At 40.7% G+C, this 17,460-nt stretch overlaps 1 protein-coding gene across 3 annotated transcripts in view; it reads left to right on the top strand.

Annotated features, from left to right (window-relative positions):
- The first annotated feature begins 1,614 nt into the window (after window positions 1-1,614).
- The window catches only part of USP8 (ubiquitin specific peptidase 8), a 38,618-nt gene continuing 22,772 nt past the window's right edge, over window positions 1,615-17,460 (top strand). The window contains exons 1-11 of one of the 3 annotated variants that reach the window (XM_019280850.3): window positions 1,615-1,726; window positions 6,301-6,471; window positions 7,129-7,273; window positions 7,757-7,842; window positions 10,355-10,499; window positions 11,671-11,728; window positions 12,472-12,616; window positions 12,877-13,039; window positions 14,236-14,380; window positions 14,576-14,796; window positions 15,929-16,549. In XM_019280850.3, coding sequence (XP_019136395.1) covers window positions 6,368-6,471; window positions 7,129-7,273; window positions 7,757-7,842; window positions 10,355-10,499; window positions 11,671-11,728; window positions 12,472-12,616; window positions 12,877-13,039; window positions 14,236-14,380; window positions 14,576-14,796; window positions 15,929-16,549 — 1,833 coding nt within the window. In that variant the 5' untranslated portion in view covers window positions 1,615-1,726; window positions 6,301-6,367. The remainder of the gene's footprint in view (window positions 1,727-6,300; window positions 6,472-7,128; window positions 7,274-7,756; window positions 7,843-10,354; window positions 10,500-11,670; window positions 11,729-12,471; window positions 12,617-12,876; window positions 13,040-14,235; window positions 14,381-14,575; window positions 14,797-15,928; window positions 16,550-17,460) is intronic. The other 2 variants (XM_010391126.4, XM_010391127.4) reach the window with 2 other exon arrangements.

Below are 17,460 nucleotides of genomic sequence, written 5' to 3'. Positions count from 1 at the left end.
CTACACAAGAACATATGTGCTGATAGGAAAATGTGTTCTAACCCGAGGCAACCACAGCATGTTATAACATAATCAACATAAAACATATTAGCATGTTTTAACAAGCTCTGGAGTGGGGTAAAGCTGATTGCACAGGCAGCTCCTCCCTGACACCTTTCTATATATGGCTGGGGTTTGCCCATACAAATAAGACCAAAGGTTGTATCACACAATTTTTTCATATAAGAGAAACAATAAAAGGGATTCTCTGAGTCCAGTTTGGAGAGCGGTGAGTATGAGCATCAACATCAATTTGTACACATCCCAGGCTCTGACATCAGTGGACTTACCCCTTCCATCTTGTCATAACTTTCTGGCATCGTCCACCCTGGCTAAAATACATAGAGCAGGTCTGAAAAAGGCACTTACAAGAGTGTGGTGTTACTAATATTCAGTTCAGCTTAAAGTTGTTGGAATCTGTTGACTTACTTTGGTATTAATCTCTCTGCACAATATAGAAGACGCAGCACTGTTCTCATTTCTCCCAGAACTTTTCACATGATCACTCACAGACACTGCAAATTAGAGATGGAGGAATTGTTTGAGCCTTTCATGTGCCCAATACCACCCAACGGTACTGTACCACTAGGTGCTGTGATACAGTCCAGCTTCCTGGACAAGGAATCAGAACTATTTTGGAAGGCTACATGGAGATGGGCATCTTGATGTTTTCTAAACCTCCCGTTTTTCTACAGTGGCTGATGAAAACTGCTCCAGCTCACAAGACATTTCTATTGGCAAAATTGAGCACCAGGTTGAAATGTTGTAATTGAATCCCCTCACCCTCTGACACAGTTAGGGGACAGGCCAGGACTGTGGCAGCACAGAGCACCTCTCCTCCATTTGTTTAAGAGCTCTATGGCAGGACCGGTCTCTCCCCTTCTCCCAGCAGGATTACACCAGCATGTCCACACGTACCTGCTATCCCTGGGGAAACGAGGCTTGTAGTAACACCACAAGGTGCACATAAAACACTGTCATCAACAAAACACTTTGAGTGTCCCCTGCCAATCCACTTTTCTCTAGACAAAAAGGATATTTTTATAAGGAGAGGTGTCTCGCCTTCCCACACCAGATTGCACAGCGCCGCAGTGAGCCAGTTTAAGACCCCATACAAACGCTGGATGCCCTACAGAACGCGACAGACCCCAGAGCCCGCTCTTAGTGGCCTGGCCTCGGTAACAAATCTCCCGGTCCCGAGACGAGGAGCCAGGCCCGGCGGGGCAGCAGCCCACGGAGGCCGGCAGCGCACGGCAGGGAACCTCGCGCTCCCCGGAGCGCTCTCCAGGGCTGGCGGGTGGTGTTGGGCCGAGGTGACCCGCCTCTCCCTCCCCTCACACCGCCCCAAGAGCCGTCCCAGCTCCGAGGCAGCTCCACGGCGAGTGTGGGTCTGCGCCCCTCGTCCGACCCAACGCAACCGCGCCGCACGGGGCTCGCAGGACAGCGACAGAGCCACAGCTTCCCCTCCGCCCCCGGGGCCCGAGCTGGCCCCGCGGCACGGATAGGGCCGTGACAGTCCCCGCCCCCGCGGGGAGCGGAGGCCCGGTAGGAGGGAGGGAAGCAGGGAGGGAGGGACGCCGCCGAGTTCCGCCCTAGCAGCCATGGCCGCGTAGCGTCTCCTCGGCAGCCGCGCTCGGACATGGGCCTGCCCTGGGCCGGCGGGCGGAGGCAGCGAGTCCCCGCGGCGGTGAGTGCGCGGCCGGGGCGGCTCTGGGCCGGCGGGGAGCGAGGCCTACGGGGCAGGGGGTCTCCGGCAGTGGCGGGAGGGGCGGGCGCCCTTGCAGGGATCCCCGGGCCCAGCCCCGCCGTGCCGGGGGAGCGGCCCTCGAGGGGCTGCGGAGGACGGGGGAGCCGGTCTGGGCCGCGCAGGGAGAATCGGGCCGGGCCCGGCGGAGAGCCGGCGGTGTGACCTTGGGCCGCCCGCAGTCCCCCAGCCTTAGCTCGGCCAGGGTGAGGAGCGAGCGGGGCCGGGGGAGCCGCCGCCGAACCCGAGAGCGGCCGGAGAAAGATGGCAGGGAAGCGGCGCTTCCCAGAGTGCCGCACTCCTGCGGCCGGCGAGCTGCGGTGTCATGGAGACTGCCACAGCCCGGCCGGGCCGCCGCAGCGGTATTGACCGCCCGCTTAGAAACTTGAAGGAGTTTTCTGCCTCTCTGTCATCTCCCCGGCTTCTTATCACCTCTGCTGTTTGCCTACGCCTTGCAAATGTTCATTTATCTAAATAAGAAGTAGAACTCTTTATATTTTTACATAGATAGGATAACTTTCAAACTTCCTACAGAAAATCCTGTGTATTTCTTTTTAAGAAACTTTATAGTGTCTTTCTTTCCCTTCAGTATCAGTTAAACTGTTGGATGGTTGTCTGCCAAAGGGTTTTCTCACTGTGTGGAGAGAGTCATTGCCAGGCTTGGCGGTGCAGGGTGGTGCAGGTTTCAGCAGGGTACGTGGCCGGAGAGAGACCCATGATGTGTTACTGCCCTGGTGACTGGTGGCAACCAGAAGAATGGTGAAAGTTTGGCTACTCTCTGTGAGCGTAATGGGCTTGCTATGAGAAGCCCCAATGGGTATAATCATCCTATGCACATCAGGTTACAGGACCAAGGCCTGTAGTATTAACAGTACTGGAGCCTGGAAGAGAGCTGGAGGACTCACAGAACTAAATATGCTGATTGATTGTGTAGTTCAGGCATCTTAAAATTCTCAGTCTCTACACTCACACTGATAATCTTAATAAAACCAACTCTTGTGTACTAAGTGCAGACAGTAGAACTTAATTCTGAGAATACTGGTTAATTGAATGCTCATGAGAAATCCGTTTCTCATTTTCTTAAGTGCTAGAGACAAAAATAAGTGAATAATCTTTATTACATACCTGAATTGGTGATGCCCAGTACTTATGTCAGTATTTCACAATGTGTTAGTGTGTGCACTGCTTGGAATGTAACTGCTTCTGTGCATTGTTCTTGCTGTGGTCATTCCACTTAAAGCTTACTCATATCCTTAGTAAAACTGGCATGATAATTAGATGTTGAAAAACCTGTTACCAACAGGTATGTTTCCCTGTCACGGTAAAGTTATCCATTCTAAGTGTGTCAAATGCCCATAAACATAAAAGCATGACTTCACTTATATTTTTGGGATATTGGCCTGGTTTTCAGCACTCATAGATATGAAAAAGGAGCCTGAGATAATACTTCAGCTGGGGGTAGAAAAGGTTCCAGATTTTGAGTTTGATCTTAATTTTTAAGAAAAAAGTTGACGAACCCGAAATAGGTTGTTTCTCATTCCTCATAGGGTTGATTAATAGTAGGTTTAGCTGTTACAACTTCTTCAGTCCCTTGTATTCATGGTTTTATGATCCGGTTTTTATGTTGGCTAGTTCCAAACTGTATTTGTGCAACTTACTTTGCTGGATTCCTCCACTGAGACTAGGCCAGTTAGGAATTGAATATCTGCAGAAAACTGTGTTGAAAATCAGATGGTAATATTTATTTATGAAGGATCTGATTTGGATTCTGAAATCACAGTCTTCCCAAAGCTTGCTCAAAGAGGAAGGAAATAAACCATATTCATTTGAGTATAAGGAGAAATTGAGGTAAAGCACATCTTAAAATTTAGTAGAAGCTTAAGAAGTTTTAAGGGTCCTTATGAGCTAAGACTGAGCAGTCAACTGGCAGTCAACAATGGTCAGTCTGTAGTAACTAAAATCCAGTTAGGGGATTTTTGATGCATAAACCTGAAAATGTTAGTTACAGATCCAAAGTTAAGATTCTGTGTAGAAGAATGAGTTAGAAACTGCAGCTGAAATCTCATATCAACTTGTGACATATGCAGTGTGTATTTCGATTGTGTGGTTGAGAATTTGATTTTTTTAAAAATCTAGAAAATGTTATTCCTTAGCCATTCTTGCTCATTTCACTGCAGCATATTGTATGAATTGTGGTGCTGTGGGAAGTCAAAGAGTAATACTTCATTCATCAGATACTGTGGTTAGAAGCTCATGTTTTTAAAAAAAGGTACAGAAATTTCTTTTAATCAGAAAACAGAAGTTCAGCAGTGAACTTGTGTGGCAGTTTAAAGACCTGCAGTTACAACTTAGTGACCGTAGGAAAACGTGGAAAGAATTTTTGTTTCAGGCCAAAGCTCAGAGCTGGCTTTTATTCTCTAGTTCTGCATTTGTATGGATGATGTTCCAGAAGATCTGCCCTTTTCAAGGTGTGTCAGCAACACTTGAGAATTTACTGACATCATTAAATGGTTCATCTTCCACATAATCTTGGGGCTTTTTTTGCTCATATGCACACAGCCCTCTAATGCTGTGTGCATATCTTATTCACATTGCGTATTTAGTTACAATATTCTGTCAGAACACAACCAAATGCTGCCACTTAAGATTAAGAAAATACTGGTTACATAAGAAACATTGAAGATATATTTGGAAAGGACTTAAAGCTTCAAAGGAAAGTCTATTTACAGTTCCACAGAGAAAAAAAAAAAAAAAGCCAGGTAAAGACATGCTCTGAAGGTAGAATGAGACGAGCAATACTAAAATCTTAATAAGAGTGAAGCCTTTCTTTATGAGGTTGCAAAAAGTATGTCTTTGTTTTAGGCTAAAAGGCTTTTGTACTGGAAAGGTCTTCTTTGGGGCAGGGGGGTGTCTGTGTTTTGTTTCTACTGAATGCAGTTCTGATGAATTATCTGCCTTATTTTCAGCACTTAAGTATCTCCCTGAAAGTTAAAACTGAATATATGACACATTATATAGGAAAGACAGTGTTGTAAGATGAGTGGGGTATGGGATATGTTTTTAATTTTATGTATTAAAGATAGTATTTGAGGACTTTATTGTTTACTTTATAGAATTATCTGGAAATGCGTCTCCTAAAGGGATTTTTAACAAACTTTTCCGTTTTAAAAAGCTGATACCTAATTGGAAATTAGCAAGTACAGCATCTGTGTTCAAGCAGTAAGTTATTTTGCTAGATAATTGTTTAGTCTGACCTTGGCATACCAGACCTTAAACCAAAGGTTTGTGTTAACTTAGTGTCTTTGTTTGATAACCAGTTCCTAGACCAACAACAGTTAAATTAGTAGTAACTCTGTGCAGTAATAACTTCAAGGAGTACAACAGCTCTGAGCCTTGGGAAGGGATCCCATTCCCACCTTCGCTTCTCATTCTTGACTGCACATGCCAACTGCTGCCCTTGCACAAGCTGTGTAGCCTTTCTGCCTCTTCAGCAGCCTGAATTGGCTCAGTAAGAGATTGGAGAAGTACCAGACCAGCATGAGAAACAGGGAAGGAAATTGGGACCACCTCATTTGGTGTGGCAGTCAGCTACAGATGGATTTGGTTGGGTGAAACTGGTTTTTTTGGTCACACTTGTCATGCTGATCATCACCTTGAGAGTGAAAGGGAAATGCTCTACCTTCATCTTGTCAAAAGCCATGTGGTTTTTCTCTGCTGGGAAATAACTTACTTGCTTATATCGTTTGAGTGTTTTCCTTCGAAGGAGTCCCCCTTAATTTCTTCAGTATTGCTCACGTCTGAATGTCCCACCACTTGCTTATGAGGGAGCTCAGTTCCTCCCCTGCCACCCCCAAGGCTAAAATAGCTTACTGTGCACTAGATACGAAGAGCTTTTGTTAGGCTGTCTGCAGGAGACTTCACGGACTTCCCTATCTCAGATAACATGATGTAATAGTCCCTTGTGACCAAACTCTGCTCAACTATTTCATGGCTACCTGCAGAGCACTTTCAAATGAAAGCACAAAGTCAATGCCACCAAGGAGTTGAAGACCTACAGGATGTCCAAGAAATTTCAAGTTGACTTTAAATGGTAGCAGCCTTCCTGTTCTCAGCTTATCTCTTAGCAAGACATTAGAAGTAAATTTTCCAAGGGGTAGTGCGTATTTGCAGAGTACAGACAAGTCAGCTAATTTCTGATAGTAAGCTTGTTGGCATTTCAGTAGAATAAATTTGCTGGATATGATGATTTAAGCATTCTTGAGTCAGCTTTTTCTTTCTTTATTCTTCTGTTAGCAACATATTGCTGGATGTTCTTGGTAAATTACCTAAAGTGATTTTAAATAATTCTGTCACTTTGGGAGGATTAATTTATACTGTTAATTGTTCAGACACTCTGTTTGCCAGCTCACATAAGGTGTGATAAGTTAGGTAATAAACCCACACAGGCAACTATAACTACTGTATTAAAAGTAATTGGAATGTAATTAGGCTCTTCCTACCCTTTTTTCCTCTTCCAGGAAAATATTGATAGAGACTTCTAAGAAGTTGTAACATCCTAGAAAGGACATAAGTAACAACATTAACATGCCTGCTGTGGCATCTGTACCTAAGGAGCTATATCTCTCTACTTCCTTGAAAGATCTCAACAAGAAGACAGAAGTAAAACCTGAAAAGACAAGTACAAAAAGGTATATATATGTTACAATTGATTTTGAATTAATGTTTAAAATATTAGTGGATCCAGAACAAACTTGTTGTGGATCTAAATTTCCTCCATTATTTCTGCAAGATATAAAATCTTCGACAGTCCTAGGTATGGATCTCAACTGTCACACTGGATATGCTTACTGCCTTCAGAAGGTCACTTAGCATACTGCCAAAACATGACTTAGAGCACAGTGCCTGTGAAAATCCACATACTTCAAGGAAAGGCTACATAAATGCAAATCCGTAAAAATGATAAAGCCTTTAGCAAGTGTCTGAATGCTTTGCCTCTAGTATTTTTAGACAATCAATGATTCAATTTTTTCTTACTATAAATTACTTTTTCCTAGAAAAAAAAAGTTATTCTTAGAAGGGAACAGTACCTTTTTCCATATCTCACGATGGTATTTAATTATGGATGATTTTAAATAAGGCTGGTAAACAAACTAGCAAGGATAAACATTATGTGGAGGAACATGATTGCAATTCATATTTAATGAAAGCTTTACATTAAGGTGGTAAAATCAAATGCTTAATATATGGGTGAAGTCTGTAAACACTTAAGATGGCATCTTGTAATGAAAAGGTGTTTGAGGACAAGTCAACAATCATGTGCTTTACTCCTCTTCTCTTGGTTTCAGTTATGTGCAGAGTGCCCTTAAGATTTTCAAGGCAGCAGAGGAAAGCAGATTGGACGGAGATGAAGAAAAAGCTTACATCCTGTATATGAAATATGCAGCTGTCTATAACCTTATTAGAAAGAGACCTGATTTTAAGCAGCAACAGGTATAAAAGCTTTCTGACTAATCTCTTCTGCATTGGTCAAAGTATGAGAAGTAGAGAGAATTACACTAATACACATTCAGAGGATCACACTGGTATTAGGTGAACTGTCTCACGGTGCTATTTTTTCTTTCCTGTTTTTTAACAAGTCTGGTGTTAACTGTATTTTCAATTTTCTTTTAATGTATGAACTATATAAATTGTCAGATCTGTGAATATTTTTTCATGGAAAAGTATTCCCATAATTTTTCCCAGTCAGACTGTTTTGGTGAAGTTGCCTTGCCTAGTCTTTATTTATTAGTGCTATAAAACAATTTTACTTACGAACTCATGTTTGAAAGGAAAATACTTTGATTCAAACCAGTTCCTTTTGTTGGCATTATTTCATTATAATACCAACTCTCCATACATTAGTGACTCTTGACATGCATAGAAGTAGGCACTGTTAAACTATATATCTATGTGATGTGATGCTTGTCATTTTAGGATTATTTTCATTCAATTCTGGGACCTACAAATTTAAAAAAAGCTCTTGATGAAGCTGAAATTCTGTCAGACAGCCTTAAACTCAGGTATGTAATACAGTTGATGGCTAAGACATTGTTCCTAATACCTGGAGCCTGTACCTGTGCCAAGTGCAGGTGTTCATACCATTTAGTAGTAAGCAGTTGCACTTGAGTAAACCATAGGTACCTGAAACTCTTAAAAGCTTAAATTTGTTCCCAGAAGTCTTTTACTAGAGATAATTTTCATTGCCACACACACCAATAACTTGTCACTTTATGTATTGTGTGCTAATTCCTGGTAACTTTGGTTTATTGACAGTGTTTTTTGTTTATTGACTAATAAAAAGAAACCACAAGGTCTGAAGAGCAATTTCCTCCTCAACCTTTTAATCATAAGGTCATCTGAACCCAAATATATTAATGAATGTTCCTAATAATCAGATATGTTAAAAAGTTCTCCTAGTCTGGATGTAGTTTACACTAAGAAATGCCAGGTTTTGATTCTTTAGCCACACCTTTTCTCTGCCACTTGCATCCATGTATATGGAATGCACAGTTCTGCCAGTATGTAAATGAGCAGATGCTAATGGGCTTTTGGGTACCTGATTGACAGCTGTCAAGTTATGTCTTTGTGCCACAAGCCATGAAATTGTGTTAGTCAGAAGTTGTAAGGTAGGGTCTATCTTAAGGTGATATTTGGCACAGTACTTTTTACTTCCAGCCTTCTCTGCTTCTTGCATCCTTAGTGACTCTTTCTCACTCTTTTAACTCTCTCTGCAGCTGGGCACATTTCCCTTCACAAGTGTCATGTCCCACCCCACCCCTCCCAAGTATTCTTATGAAAGCATATTTTATGCCCTCCAAAGTGCTAAATCTATAAAGTCAGTTGAGGTGAACCATGAGTGTAGTTACATGTATGTAAAGAGGGACTTCACAAAGACGTCTCATGATACTGTGTATGAAACAATCTTCAGATTTTCTTTCTTTAGGCGAGTCTTACAATTCAACAGAGCTACAAATTCACTCTAAGAGTAAACATTGATAGAATCAGAGAAACCCAAAACGTAGAGACTTGTTTAAATGGCTTATGTCTTTTTATGAAAGGAACAGAGTTTTGAAGTTGACACAGTAACTTTTAACTGCTCTGGCAAAATGTGTACATATTCAAAGGTAATAGAAATGAAACATGACTCCTGTGTAACTACAGAAGTAGTTTCAAGGAAATTATTTGTATAATTTCTTCCCCAGGCAGTAGGTCAGCAAATAGTTTGAATGTTAATTGTTAACTAAAAGTGGAGCTGCTGAAACACCACTTGTATAGGGGCAAGAATACCTACATGAATGACCTGCTATGTGTTTCAGAAGTATAAATGGGAAATTGATGGGTAAATATTTCATATTGACCAAATCAAACTAAAATCTGAAATATGCTTTAGTGTCATTAATGCCAAGTGGGAACAAAATGCTCATTTCTAACTTACAACACCTTTGCCAAATCAAGAAGCCTGTTTAAAAAATAAAATTATAGGCATGCTGTCTCCTCCCTCTTAGTAGGCAATTAATGCAGTAGACTTGGAGGTGGAATTTGATTTAATGATCTAGTTTATTAACACAGTACTTTTGAACTGAAATGCAGCTGTATTGTCATTGGTATTTTAACCCTCATTACGCAACATCTGGTTAAAATGAGCACTTACTAACACAGCCCAGTCATCCAAATTGTTAGGTCAAACATTCTTTTTTTGTTTTATGGTACTTGTAACCCTTAAACTTCTCAGCTGTATTAAACAGAAGTGAATACTATACACACCTCCAGTGGGTGATCTAAAAAGAGTAGTCTGGAGATCACTGGCTTACAATACCGTGATTGTCCTTCCAGTGGCAGAAGGCTGGGAGGGTAATTTTCAAGTCTGAGGCTTTATGAAAAGGACAGCTGTATGCAAAACCTCAGTCCCCCAAAACTCCTGAGCATTCACAGTCCTTGCATTGGCTTCCCAGTAGGCCCAGTGTTTGAAACAAGCACCAGGCACACATGTGAGCACATAATGGATTTATGGAGTCAACTTACGTTCTGAAGGGGACTACTGTATAAATAGTTCTGATCCAGCTTCTCAGAAAAAAGTAAATTTAGGTCACTGAGCTAACTTACTCCTCACTGGCTCCACTGCAAAATAAAAAATACCTGGGACGACTGCTGTAATATATTGGAGCTTACCTGTAAGTAACCAGTACCTACCCTATTCTTTGGAAAATGAAAAGCATTTAGAGATACCATAGCTAAGCATGACCTCAGGTTTAGAGAAAAAAATTAGCTTTACAATCAGTGGCTATGAAATAGGGTTCAAACCAGGATTTAACAGTAAGAAAACGAACCCAAAAGTGGGAGAAATAAGACCATGTGGTTAGGAAGCAAAACAGAGTTTGTTGGAATACAAAAACTGACAATACTTTTAACTTTCTAAAACTCTAAATACGTCCTTTAAAATTTCTGCCTGAAGACTTAATGACTTTGAGATTAGTAATCTAAGGTTAAGCAAAAACATAATATTGAAAAAAAGGCACTTTTTTCCCCCAACAGATATGAGGAAGCTGAAGTTCGGAAAAAACTTGAAGAGAGGGACAGACAAGAGCTGCAGAAAAAGCAAGAACCAAAAGATGATGGAAAGAGCTCAGCCAAAAACTCCTCAGAAAGTGCTGTGGATTCCAAAGGAAAAAGCCAAAGGGTAAGTGAAGATGCTTACAAACTCTCTAATTCAGTCTAAATGTGTAGTTTCAATCTAGAATTTGGTCTCCCCTAGTAGCTATTTCCAGTTCAGAATCAAGGTGGGGTTTTTTGAATTAACTTACACTCTCTGTACCCCTTCTTTGACATTTCTTTGGAATATGTGAAGTCCTACCAGCCTCCAAGTCTTGTATAAGATAGACTGAACTTTATGGTAAAGTCAAATTCTGTTTTATGCTAGAATTATCATGTGCAAGAAACCCAAGGTAATGGTGATAAACTGATATTAAGAATAACATGTCTCCATTTTAGGAGAAGGTTGACTTTTTAGCAGTAGTGTGGAAACGCTTATTTCTCTACAAATACTTCAAGAATTTCTTCTTGTAGATGATGGTGTCCTAGGCTGTATTACTTTTTTAACTATTTTATGTCTAGGCAGGTGTACTAGTTTGAGAACAAACCAGTGGGAGGCACCAAGTCAGAATAACAATTTATTGGGGAAATTAAAGAAAAGGGGGAAAAAAAAAAAAAGAGAACAGTGGTTCAAACTGACAGAGTCAAGATAGAACCTGACTCCCTGTTGTAGCAGTCTGGTCGAATGTTGGCTGCAGTCCTCTGAAGCAGTGATCCTGTAGAAAAGGGGTCTGCTCTTCCTCAGGAGGTCCAGTGGTGGCTGTGTAGCTCCTGTCCTCTGGAAATCCAGTGGGAATGGTTGTCTCTGGTGTTCGATGGGATGCTTGGTTCCTCCTTCTAGGTAGAGCATCTCACAATGGGGTAATGAGTCATGAGGCCAAGTGTTGATTAGGCTCATTAACAGAAGATGGTCCGGAGGGAGTTATCTCTGAGTCAGGCGGCAGGACAATGATGGGCCATTAACAGCAAGATAGTCTGGGGGGAGGAGGCAAGGAAACACTGCCCCACCTGATTTCAACAGCTGATGGGGATGGTAATAGAATACACTGCAACCCAGGACAGCAGGGCAGCAGCCTTGGTACTCTTCGAGTACATTTGTCAACACATCAGCAGCAGCTCCCTTGTGCTGTGTGTCTTCCCTGTGGGTTAACTGTCTGACCAGTTTCCTTCAGGCTCAGTGAGAGTCATTGTCTGTTGGCCAGCTTGGTTCTGAGTATTCCATATTAAACTTTTTTTTTTTTTTTCGCCTTATAACACAGATTAATGGTGAGACGAAGCATTCACTGGAAAGAAAGGATCAGTCTGATAGCCTGAGTGGTAAGAGATGCAATGCTCACACACATGTGAAAAAGGTTTCTGTATGCCCGTGCACTAATCACCTCACAGCTGCACTTCTTCTCAGGAGTTATTTCACAGTTAAAATAGTTTGATGAAATTCTAGTATCCTGCATTTCAGTTATAACAAATTAATCATTAATTAATTAAACTCTGTATTAAAGCCTTCATTACTTCTCATAAACTTAGAAGGCTGTAGTTAGTTTTTCAGCTGTTCAGTAACTAAAGTTGAACTAGCCCTGAAGTGGTCAGGTTAGAAAATAAAAACAGCTCTACAGCTCATATGCAAGGCTGAAGTATGACAGCTTACTCAGTTAGATACGAAATTTTTCCTCTCCCCTCACAACCTTTTGCTTTTTGTTCTTGTACTAAGTATGTGAAAATGTTCTTTAGAGTTCTTAAGAGGAACATCTGCAGCATGTAGTTCACAAATGCTTGCCTATATAGCTTGATTTAAATGAGACCACAATACGTTAAACTTGTTTATCACTTGAAATATTCAGTATTGTCTAATTTAACAGATCAGGTGCTGATCACTACAGCAGTGGGAGGAAAAGGTTGACACTGTTTATTCTGTAATGTCTCACCTCCATGACTTTGTGGGACTTCTTAGTTCTGTTTCATCACTTTGCAGTCTTGATTGCACCAGTCAGATACCATAGCCATTCATAGCTATCTTCATTTATAATGTAGCTTCTTACCTGTAATTGCTTCTCTCTTTCAAGGAGCAGTCACACCTGAGAAACTGTTTGCAATGATGTCAGACAGAAATACTGAATTGCTTATAATGGATGCTCGAAGATTGAAGGATTATCAGGAATCCTGTATTCCAAAATCCATCAGCGTCCCAGAAGAAGCTATCCATCCTGGGTATGAAATGATGTTAAATGATAGTGAAATATTTAATTTTCTAAAAAATTATATGCTTTTAAAGCTTGTACACCTAGTGTCAGAATCCCTGCTGTGTACCAGTGAGTGAGAGGTATCTGCACAGCTCTGTTCTTGCATGTACTGACTTCAAGACAATGCATATTTATTTTATCCAAGCACATAAACATCTATGGATTACATATTGTTGGACAAAATGTTACTTGTACATGAATCCTTAAATGCATGTTAATACATTTCAGAGATACTGCTAATCTGATTGAAGCTAGACTCCCAGAGGATTCTAGAGATCCATGGAAGAGGAGAGGACAGTTTCATTATGTTATACTGCTAGACTGGTTTAGTACTGCTGAAGACTTAAAGCTGGGAACAACTCTTCAGAGCCTGAAAGATGCACTTTTTAAGGTTGGCAATTTCGTATTTTAATTCATTTATTAATTCATCTTAGTAAATAAGGTCTTGAAGCACCTGTATTTACAAAGTATATGGAGGCCTTAATGGCTGGTTGAATTTTCAAAGCCTGCTTGTTTTGGTAGCAGAAGTGTAGTTTGAAGTTTCACATTGTACTCTAGTAAAGTACCATTTATTAAATAGGTAAACAGCAGAATGATTCAACTCACCTCCTCAACAACCAGCTCATCAACTTAGAGTTCTTTGCTGACAAAGTTATTTGGGAAAGTACTTTGAGTACCCTTTCCCAGAAACAGTCACCCTCTATCCTGTACTAGCAAAAGTAATTCCTTATCCCTCGGAGCTGACTGGCCACCTGCTCAGGCAGGCAAAGAAGGGCAGCTGCTTTGTAGTCCTATCAGCCAGGTCCTTCCTACAATGGAGGGGCTTCACTGAAGGAGGCTCCAGAAATATTTTGAGCATGGTTAACTTTTCTGCATGATTGAATATAACTTCTAGATAAACATTAATTTAAATTTGAGTTTCATCAGTGCAGGAAGCTTATAGACTCCACAGTGAGCAAATGCCCAACATTTTCAAGTCAGTCTCAGTATGGCTGTGTTGTCCCTCCTCTCTAATAAGAGGTGGTTCTTGTGAAGGACTGCAAATCTTTGTTACCTTGGCATTCAGGACTGGGGTTAGAGATAGCTCAGGCAGTTCTCCCTGTTTATTGCTTTACCAAATATTTTCTAAACCCTGTGTCTTGTTCATGTACTCATACTGAGGACATCAGGAGGAGGGCAGTCTGAAGCCTGAACTCTCAAGGGGTTTCAAAAAGTTAATATTATGCTTTCTAAATCACTAATTCCTCAGCAAACATACCAGATAAGAAACTGAAGCAAATATTGTAATAAAAATACTTTTCTGCATGGAGGATTGTTATATGAAGTAGCAGTAAGTGGTTCTTTCTGTACTGGAAATATTCACACCCTGTTGCAGGCAGAGCCAGGAACCCAACTGTGCTGGTTATTCTCCAAACACCAAGAGGATCCATATTTTTGCAACCTCTTTAATTCTTGTTTAAAAATCTCAAAAACAATCTCTCAATTTAATGACTACGCACAGAAATTTCAACAACACTATGAAGCTGTAAAAGTTTCCTTTCTATTTTTAAAAATCAATTAACTTTAAACTTTTTTTTCTCCATACAGTGGGAAAGCAAAACCATACTGCAGAATGAGCCTTTAATTCTAGAGGGAGGTTATGAAAACTGGCTCCTTTGTTTTCCCCAGTATACAACAAATGCTAGAGTAACTCCACCCCAACATGGCAGGACTGAAGCAGTGACTGTTTCTTGTAAGTATAAAGGATGACACCCCACCAAGCATTTGTAGTTATTGGATGAGTCCTTAATTCATTCAGGTGTTTTTAGGAAAGTCTTGCTCTGGCTAAAAACTAAATTTTGGGTTGGAATGTGGACGTATATTTTGCTTTTGTAGTTTTGTTTTGAGAACTCTCTTACAGTTCCCTCCCATTCTCCCCCTTCTGCAGTGGATTTTACATATCCATCTCTGGAAGAGCCAGCTCCTGTGCCACCTGTTGTTGCTGTAAAGCCATGTCCAACAGAAACAATTGAAAATGAAGAAATGGGAGATAATTTGGAAGAGAGATTAAAATCACTTAATAAACCAAACATACAGGATGCTGCTGTTCCCAAATCTGACAGTTCATTTGTAGTTAATCCAGTGTTGAGCACAAGAAGTATCCCTGAGGTAAGCTTTTTTTACCTGTTCCTTTTTTTCAGTTAGTAAATAGTTAATCTGTTAGAGACCCACCACACCCAGAACTCCAAATCCACAAGCAAACATACTCAATACATTTGTTTAAGCCTTGTACACAAGTATATTGGTACAGAGACTATTGGTGGTCTGTGGAGTTGTGGTAACTGATCTACAGAATTCTATGAAACTAAATACACTTAACAGAATAGCAGAACTTCTCATTAATGTTTCTGCATGAGCACATGAGAAATTTAAGAACAGCAATTGATCATTAATTCAGAAAGTTTATAAGCAAGCTTTCTAGTTAAAGCACATGAGATGAAATACAGAGAGGACAGTTAAGCCGTGGCTTATCTTGGTTATTCCACAGGTCTGATTTCCAGTCACGGTATCTTCCTTCAAATAATAAAATATTTAGGTGCTTTGTCACTCTTGGCCCAGTAGTGAAAGTATAGGAATTTGTTTCTTCCTTTTATGTGAATAAAACTTCGTAAAGACAGCTTTGTAGAGTTCTTACACTAAAATAATACTTTCCCTAGGAGACAAGTCTAAAAGCTCTCCACTTTTACCCTTCTAGATACAGCTTTTAATATAGATTTCATTCAAGAGACCCTTAAAGACCTTATTTCTGTTTGTCCCTGGACCAGATGAGCTTTTATTTCTTCAGACCATTCACTTCAGTATCAAAAACAACTTACTGTCCTAGATCTGAACATAAGCCATTCTTAAATACCCCTTCCCATCAAGCAGATCTGCCTTAAGCATGTGCTTTGTCACATGATTGAGAGAGCCAAGCCCAAATTAGGCTGCCTGATTGCCCTAAGATGTTCATCTTTGAAAGTTCGGAAATGAAGGGTTGTGGTAATCAGTGCATAACGCTGTCCTTACAGTTCTCTAGGGCTTGTTTAGTAGTTCACATCTGGAATGAGTACCTAATTTTACTCACAAGCAGTTTGAATGAGCAGATTCAATGAAATTGAAACATCACTCTCTCTGGCAGAAGTCAACTGCATATCATCTTTATTCTCTTATAAACCTCACTTAGGAAGAGCTTAGCTAAGGGAGCAGCAGTAGCTGTGGCGAATTGTTGTTCTACACTCTGTGTTCTGCCCCTGTGTTACAGGTGGATCGTACTAAAAAGCCTTCACTAAAAATCCTTGATGATAACAGAGCAAAGCCTCCAAGTACAGTCAGTGACAGCCAGTCTGGTGAGAATGGAAGAATAGTTCCAGACCGCTCCACAAAGCCCGTGCGTGATGCAAGGAGTGCTCTGACAGAAGAAGAAAAAAGCCGGGTCCATGCGGAAACTGCTGCTTTGTTGGAGAAAAACAGGAGGGAAAAGGAACTGCGGGAGAGGCAACAACAGGAACAGAAAGAGAGGCTCAAGAGAGAAAAAGAGGAACAAGAACGAAAAGAAAAAGAAAAACAAGAACAAAAAGCAAAAGAAGAACAGAAGGAAAAGGAACACAAAGAAAAGCTACAGCAATCCAAAGAGGACAGAGAGCAGAAGGAGAGGGATGAACAAATAAAAAGAGAACAGGAGGAAAAAGAACAAGAAAGAGCACACAGAGAAGCAGTAGAAGCAAAAAAGCAGAATAAAAATGAACCAGAAAACATTGGTGCAAAAAGGATTGAGTTTGACAAAATATCCATGGAAGAAAGAGAAAAGGGAACTCGAACACCAGAAACACAGAAACGGGCACTGGGTGATGCATCTCAGACCTTTGTGACTGTTCCAGGCAAGGTTAGTAAAAAAGAAAATAATTGTCAAATGTGAAGTAGTTATGCACTTAAATCATCCTGAATAGTCTAGATTTAATCTAGAAATTTGAAATACATAATTGGATGTTTATTTAGACCGTTTTTTACATAAAAGTAGAGGAGAGAGTTAAAACCAAGACACAAATAGATTTTTTTTTTTTCCAAGACAAGCTTGTTTCTTTCTTGTAGGTGGGCAGCATGAAATCCCCACAGGATAATAAAACTTCCCACTCACATGGAGCTAGAAGGGATGATGGTTCATAGACTGCAACCCTCTGTTTCAAAAATAGAAGCCTGGTGGTATTTTATCTCTTGTACCAGCTCGGTGCTGTGTGTGATGTTAGGGACACAATGGTGTCATAAGGAACCCTTTAGTGCCCCCAGCTGTAGCAAAGCTGACAGAACAGGATTTTGTAGCCTGGCACAGGAGCAAAGCAACACCCTCATCTAGGATTTTTGCTGAAAATGGTCCAGTTCCAGATCTTGGGGGGAAGGGAGGAGTGTCACAGTTCTTTCTTTCCTCATTCTTGAAAAAAATTGCAAAATTTCTCAATGTACAAATCATCTGATCATAAAACAGGAGCCACTTGTGAAGCTGAGTTAACAATGGAACGGATGTCTTTAAAAGCACTTCTCAAGAACATGCATTAGGATATTTTTCTCTGCTTTTCTAATTGCAGTTGTTATTTGATCAAATTCTGATGCTTGTTTAATCCAAATGCAAAAGAAAGCCAGAATAAATCTTCCTGTGCAAACTTAGCACAGTCATTCATGAGCTTTTGAGTGACAGAGCAACTTCACATAATCCCAAAATGATGGCCTGTGATCAAATTCATGTTGGCTTCACTGTTTGCCTTTTCCATGGAGAGGTTTGACCAGTCAGGAGTAAAAGGG

The sequence above is a fragment of the Corvus cornix genome, chromosome 10 (assembly GCF_000738735.6).
Source record: "Corvus cornix cornix isolate S_Up_H32 chromosome 10, ASM73873v5, whole genome shotgun sequence".
NCBI classification, from domain to species: Eukaryota; Metazoa; Chordata; class Aves; order Passeriformes; family Corvidae; genus Corvus; species Corvus cornix.
This window is presented reverse-complemented; position numbering and strand designations above follow the sequence as displayed.